The sequence below is a fragment of the Oenanthe melanoleuca genome, chromosome 1A, assembly GCF_029582105.1.
Source record: "Oenanthe melanoleuca isolate GR-GAL-2019-014 chromosome 1A, OMel1.0, whole genome shotgun sequence".
In the NCBI taxonomy this organism is placed as follows: domain Eukaryota; kingdom Metazoa; phylum Chordata; class Aves; order Passeriformes; family Muscicapidae; genus Oenanthe; species Oenanthe melanoleuca.
In genome coordinates this window covers 5,271,508-5,277,669 of record NC_079334.1, presented here as the reverse complement: position 1 = coordinate 5,277,669, position 6,162 = coordinate 5,271,508, and the positions used below count along the sequence as shown (strand labels likewise).

Here is a 6,162-nt window from a genome sequence, read left to right as displayed (position 1 = left end):
TCTCAGCACATAAAGGTAAGCAAACAACTGTCTGGTGTTTAACAGCTCTAAGTTATTGCTTCCTAGCTCCCCTCAATCACTTGTTACTAATTCCCTTTCATTTGAAGGTGTGTGCAGGTCAGGCAGTGAATGAAATTCCGGTTGTAAACTAGACTGTTTCCTGCCGGGGCTATACTCAAAGCAGCTGGATTTCCTTATCTGTGTTGGGAGAGCAGTCTGCTTAAAGATACTGAAGCTTTGTTCTTTGCCTAGTCAAAGTGGATGGTCTTTTAGATGGCCTTTTCATGTTTAAAAGTAGTGTCTGAAGGAAAGAATTTGAACTCTGAATTGATTGTTCCCCAGTACTTGAAGAATTTTTTTTTTGAGGATCAAGATTTTTTTTCAGCTCAATAACACTTTGTGTTATGCAAAACAGCAAGCTGAGTTTAAAATCCTGCTTAGACCTCCCCATATGCCAGTCACCTCTGTAGTTGTTTTCTTTGTGTCTCCTTTCCAGTCTTGCATTGAAGCTCACGAGAAGGACATGGAGCTTTCCTTTGCCGTCCAGCGCAGCAAAGACATGGTGTGCGGGATCTGCATGGAGGTGGTGTACGAGAAAGCCAATCCCAGCGAGCGCCGCTTCGGGATCCTCTCCAACTGCAGCCACACCTACTGTCTCAAGTGCATCCGCAAGTGGAGGAGTGCTAAACAATTTGAGAGCAAGATTATAAAGTGAGGCGCTTTCCCATTTCCATTGTGCTTTGTTACTGTGGAACAGCTTAGTAACTTGTGACAACTTGCAGCAGATGCAGACTACACAGAAATGCATTTAATGCATACTAACTTTTAATTTAGGAGTGAAATAATTGTTAGGGATAACATTTGCACTTTGATTTGGTTAATGCCAGTTAAGTTTGCAAAACTCAGTGGTAGTAAATAACTGTTGTTTATCTAGTAGCGTGTTGTTACTGTTTGTCTTGGACACCCAGGCAGGAATCTGGAAACAGATTACCCAATTCAGAATGTATGCTGCTTAATTCACTATTGCCTTAGAGCGTTACTCAGTTGGCAAAACATTTCTCCATTTAAGGCTGTTCTAGAAAATACCAAGTTCCAATCAAATAAATATAGGAAAAATACCAAAATAAATTTATTTAATTCTAAAGAAAAAGGAGTCTGTGTGAAGTGTTTTTTCAAGCTTTTCTGAGACAAGCTGACGAGCTGCCATTGCCATTGAGTTCTTGAAGAAGAGAGTTTAGGTTATCTTCATATGTAAGAGAGTCTAGATTGAAAAGGTTGTACAGCAAGTGTATGAGTACAGTGCCTCTTTAAAGATGGATATATACCATGACTTTTTATATAGGAGAGAGCACCCTGTAATGTAGAATTTTGCAGCACAGTCTGTTCGTTTCCCAGGTCCTGCCCAGAATGCCGGATCACATCTAACTTTGTCATTCCAAGTGAGTACTGGGTGGAGGAGAAGGAAGAGAAGCAGAAACTCATTCAGAAATACAAGGAGGCAATGAGGTATGAGCAATGCAGCCTTTTTTCAAATTGAGATTGCAGAGATAAAGGCACATGTGGAGAAGAAGGGTGTTGATGTAAAGGCCCTTTTCACACCACCTTTCCACCATCACGTGTGAAGCGTGTCTTTGCCTGTCTGCCCACAGATGCATGCACACAGTCCCAAAGTTATTCCTGTGTTCTTTCACCTCAATCTTTCCCTTCTCTACACAAAACACTGTTGGTGTAGCAATAAGGCAGTCCAAGCTCATGCACTGCACACCATTGGTGTCCCTCTGCATGCATCAATCCACATGTAGTGTAATAAATAATTGGTGCGTGTAGGTCTTGTACTCACAAAATGCCGCCTTCTCCTGGTACCTGAGATCCTTCTGGACTGCAGGTCAATGCAATTCTGAAGTGTGATTGGGGTGTGCTGTAAGTAAGGGTTGTGATATCTTCCTTTCCAGCAACAAGCCATGCAGGTATTTCGATGAAGGCCGTGGGAGCTGTCCATTTGGAGGGAACTGTTTTTACAAGCATGAATATCCTGATGGCCGCCAAGAGGAGCCACAAAGACCCAAAGTAGGAACCTCAAGTAGATACCGGGTTAGTGCTGCTGATTAATTGTCCTTTCAGTAGGCAGAGAGCACAAGAGGGGTGGGCATTATGTCTTCTTCCTTGAGAAGAGGATGGGGAAATATTGACTTTTCTTTTTTCCACTTCTGATAGACCTCTGTAATGGTGAATTTGAAGGAAGCGGTGCTCTAAAGTTTGTGAATGCTGGAGGCCAAGATGGAAAGACTAGATTTAAAAAACTTTGCTACAACATACTGAAGTAGAAATGTTGGGTAGCATTAATAGGGGTGTGTAAGGGTAAATTCTTCTGGAGGTCAGTATATCCCTGAAAGAGAAATGTGATTTCTTGCATGTCAGAAAGTACACCCAGGGGCATGTCAGCCTCTGGAAAGGCTCCTGCTTGGTGCCACTGGGTCACCTGGGGAAATGTGTTCCCTGTGCAGGCCCAGCGGAGGAATCGGTTCTGGGAGTTCATCGAGGAGCGGGAGAACGGGGATCCCTTTGAAACCGACGAGGACGAGGTGGTGACCTTCGAGCTCGGTGAGATGCTGCTCATGCTGTTGGCGGCCGGAGGTGATGATGAGCTAACAGATTCCGAGGATGAGTGGGACTTATTTCATGATGACCTGGAAGATTACTATGATTTGGATCTATAGCACCTGTCAGTGGAGTGTGGACTGTTGTCTTGGCTTCAGGCAGTAGCTATTACCTGTGGTGTTGTGGCAGTGCCTGTGTTTCTCCTAGGCAGGCCGATCAATTCCAGGTGCTGTTGTAATAACTTTTACCCAGGGTCTGTCTCTTCCCTTCCCCTCTTCTCCCACCCCAGGAGTGTTGTTTTTCCTCTGTTTCAACAAATAACAAGAAATAAATCTTTAAAATGTTAGTTTTTGTAAAAATGAATTTAACTGTCAAACAGTTAGCTTAGGTTTGTTGCTTCATCTGTGTACCCAACAGAGTTCACCCAGTTCCAGGGTTAAAGTGTTTACAGGACTCCCACACTCATTTTGAAGAGCCCAGATACAAAAATGAGCAGTGGCCATGCAGTGGGGATGTTAATTGGCTGATGGCCTTTATTCTGTCTTTGTACCAATATTTCTGATTTCAGGCCAGATACAAATATTCTTTCTGGAATCAGCTCCGTTCCAGCCCCCTCATGTACACGTCTTCATTTGTGACTTTTGGTCTCTGTTTACTTGCACATTACTATTACTACTGTGTAACCAGAACCAGGTGTGAACGTTCTGGATTTTTACTGTGTTTAGCATGAAAGGAAAATGTCTTTGTGAAAGGAGAACTCTCTATGTGTATATACAGATAAATGTAGAGTTGGACCTCAAGGATGGGGAGACTCTGTGTAAGTTAAAAATAACAAAACCATCTTTCACCCCCTCTTGGTGCATGAAGTCTTGCCTCCAATTGGACATGAAACTGGTCTAGTGGTCTCAGCCCAGACTGGGAAATGATCCTGACTATCGCCTCACTTGATAGATGGCACTCCCTAATACACCAGCTCTCTTTCATGTGTATGATTAGGGTTGTCCAGGAGCAGAAATCCGGTTAGCCAAGGTGGGGTCAGAGGAACACCAGAGAGGACCCTTTAGCTTTATCGCTCTGTAAGTTTTAGAACTTCATGTAAACACTTAAGCCGTGAGCTTTGCTAGAAACTGGCTGTGCCTCCCAGCTGCTCTGAGGTACTTGTTCCTCTCTGCAGCTGAGTTGGGCAGGTTGCCTGGTAAAGCTGTTCAGTTTATGTGAGTTACTGCTTACAAAGGCAGTCGTGCAGTTTCTGGCTGTAATTTGCATTGAGAAATTACTTTGCCACCAAAGCCCCAGCACAGGAATTTTAACCTTGCATTACATTATTGCTGTTTTTTATTGACTTGTGGATGCCCCGTGATCTGTTCTCCTGCTGCTCTTGTCCCCTAGACTGCCTCTCCTTTCACTTTTAAATGGAATGAGAAATTGTTCTGAGGTCTATAACGTATTGTTTTGCAGCTGCCTTTTGTAAGAAGCACTTTTCCCAAATAAAAAAAGAAAAAAAAAATTAAACAAGAAGTCAGTCTGTTCTTTGAAATTCGAAGCTTCTGGTTTTAATTGATTATTTTTGTGTGTGTTTCTGTAAATGCAAAGGCATTTGTGTCACTTCTTAAGCATAGTACAGAGTTCCAGCATTGTTAATGCCTTTCCAGCAAAGAGCCTCTAATGCAAGGGACACATTCCAAACAGACAGCTGAGACAGCTGATATGTTGAAGGAGTATCTGGGGCCATTAGTAGGAACTGATATGTATTGCTTTCTCAGAAGTAAGTTTTATAGTATTGTTTTAATTTTATTTGCACTGGATAAAGCCAGCTGCAGGACATGCTCTTGTCCGTAGTTTCCTATTGTAATGCTGTTTGGACAGCAAGTCCAAGCACTGCTACAGGTCACTTCCTGAGACCCCACTGTGTGTGTTCAGATAGAAGCATTTTTCTGCAGAAATCCACCAAGTTGGAAGTAAACTGCCAGAAGCATATTGAGATGCTGGGGGATAGGATTTCAACGAAGTTCAAGTGAACAGAGTAATGCCACTTTTGGTTTGCTCAATTTGTTGTTTGTTTTTCTTTCCCAGGGGTGAAGAAGCAGAGGGAGGAAAGGAATGTAATTTGAGCAAATGACACTTTAAACTGATAAAAAAAGAGAAAAAAATTAAGGCCTCCCTTCCCTACACGGTGAACAGAAGTTGTTACATCCTGTTGGAAGGCTTCATTCAAACATGCATTTGTAACAAAGCTGGGTTCTGATAAGATGGGTAAAGGTAATGAACTTACCAGCCAGAGCACAGGTTAGCTTGCTTTCCTAAGGGAAAGCACCTGCCTGGGTGTGGGTGTGGCACAGTGGTGGCTGCTGGTGTTTTTAAAGCTTCCTCCTGTCCGTGTTACAGAGGAGGCTGGGAATACCAAGGTGTGTGACTTGCTTTGGTGGAGGCTGGTGGGTGGAGCTGCAAAGCCACTGGTGTGTTCAGGTGCAGCATGACAAGTAGCTCCACTAGCTTTGAACTGTGCTGTGGTTCCTGTTGTGCAGGTTCAGGAACTGCCTGTGTTTGTCCCCAAGGCAGCACTGCTGGGTGCCACTTCCATCAGAACTGTGCTGTGCCAGGCTTGCTTCTGAGCTGGCTGGAGCACTGATTGCCACCCCAGCAACCCCTCACTGACAGCTGGGAATAGCAGGGCTCTGAAATAAGTATGTTAGTAGGCTGCTATGTTTTTCCTCTGTGAGAACAGGAATAAATTCAGAGTTAAGCTTATAATGTAAGAAGATGGAGGGTGACAGCTTAGGCTGTGCAGCATTCTCTTCAAGGGAATATTTGATGTACAGAAACTGAAGAGGCCACTGAGAGTAGTGTCAAGATGGAAAAGGTGTAAAATCCCCATAAATTTCCACCAGCAGAATCTTAATAGCAAATCAAAAATCTTTAGAAAAAGATAGATCCTGTCACTTCAGGTGCCCTGACTTTACTCCCTAGGCCAGAATATATACACTTAGTTTGAAACAGACTTTGCCTTGTGGAAAGTACAGACTAACTGTGCTACCTGTTCTCCCTGCTCTGAATGTGATCATACAAGGTAAGAGCACTTATTACAATTTCTGCTGCTTTAATTCAAATGGTGGTGGCACAGCTGGCCTTTGTGGCCCAAGGTGGATTGTAATCTTTGAGGAAATACCTGGTTCATTTAATGAAATACCAAGTAACTTTCCTGCTACTACAGGTACAGAGATTTGTATTTGAAGGGCCTTTGAGCTATGGGGTGTCTTGTGTTTGGAACAAAACTTGTGTAGATGAAATTATTAATGCTGCAGCAACTTAAAATGAGGGAATCCACATGTAATCCTTTAGGATTTAAAATACAATACAGGACTGTGCTGCAGGGATCAAGTAGCTACAAAGTCAGTTTAATTGCTAGCATTAGAAAGGCTGTAATTGTACTGTAATTGTGAGCCTCACTTCAGGTTAGCAAAACTAGACTTCAGAGTAAAAACTATAGGCAGCAATGTTCACGGACACAGCAGTATCAAGGAAATGCAGGATTGCAAATATACTGAACTCCATTTATGCATGGGT

General features: G+C 43.0%; 1 protein-coding gene across 1 annotated transcript; it reads left to right on the top strand.

Annotated features, from left to right (window-relative positions):
• The first annotated feature begins 6 nt into the window (after positions 1-6).
• Positions 7-4,116, top strand: MKRN1 (makorin ring finger protein 1). The gene is made up of 5 exons (XM_056509429.1): positions 7-15; positions 497-711; positions 1,396-1,506; positions 1,953-2,091; positions 2,505-4,116. The coding sequence occupies exons 2-5, from the start codon at positions 524-526 to the stop codon at positions 2,715-2,717; spliced, it is 651 nt and encodes a 216-aa protein (XP_056365404.1). The 5' UTR covers positions 7-15; positions 497-523; the 3' UTR covers positions 2,718-4,116.
• Positions 4,117-6,162: the final 2,046 nt, after the last annotated feature.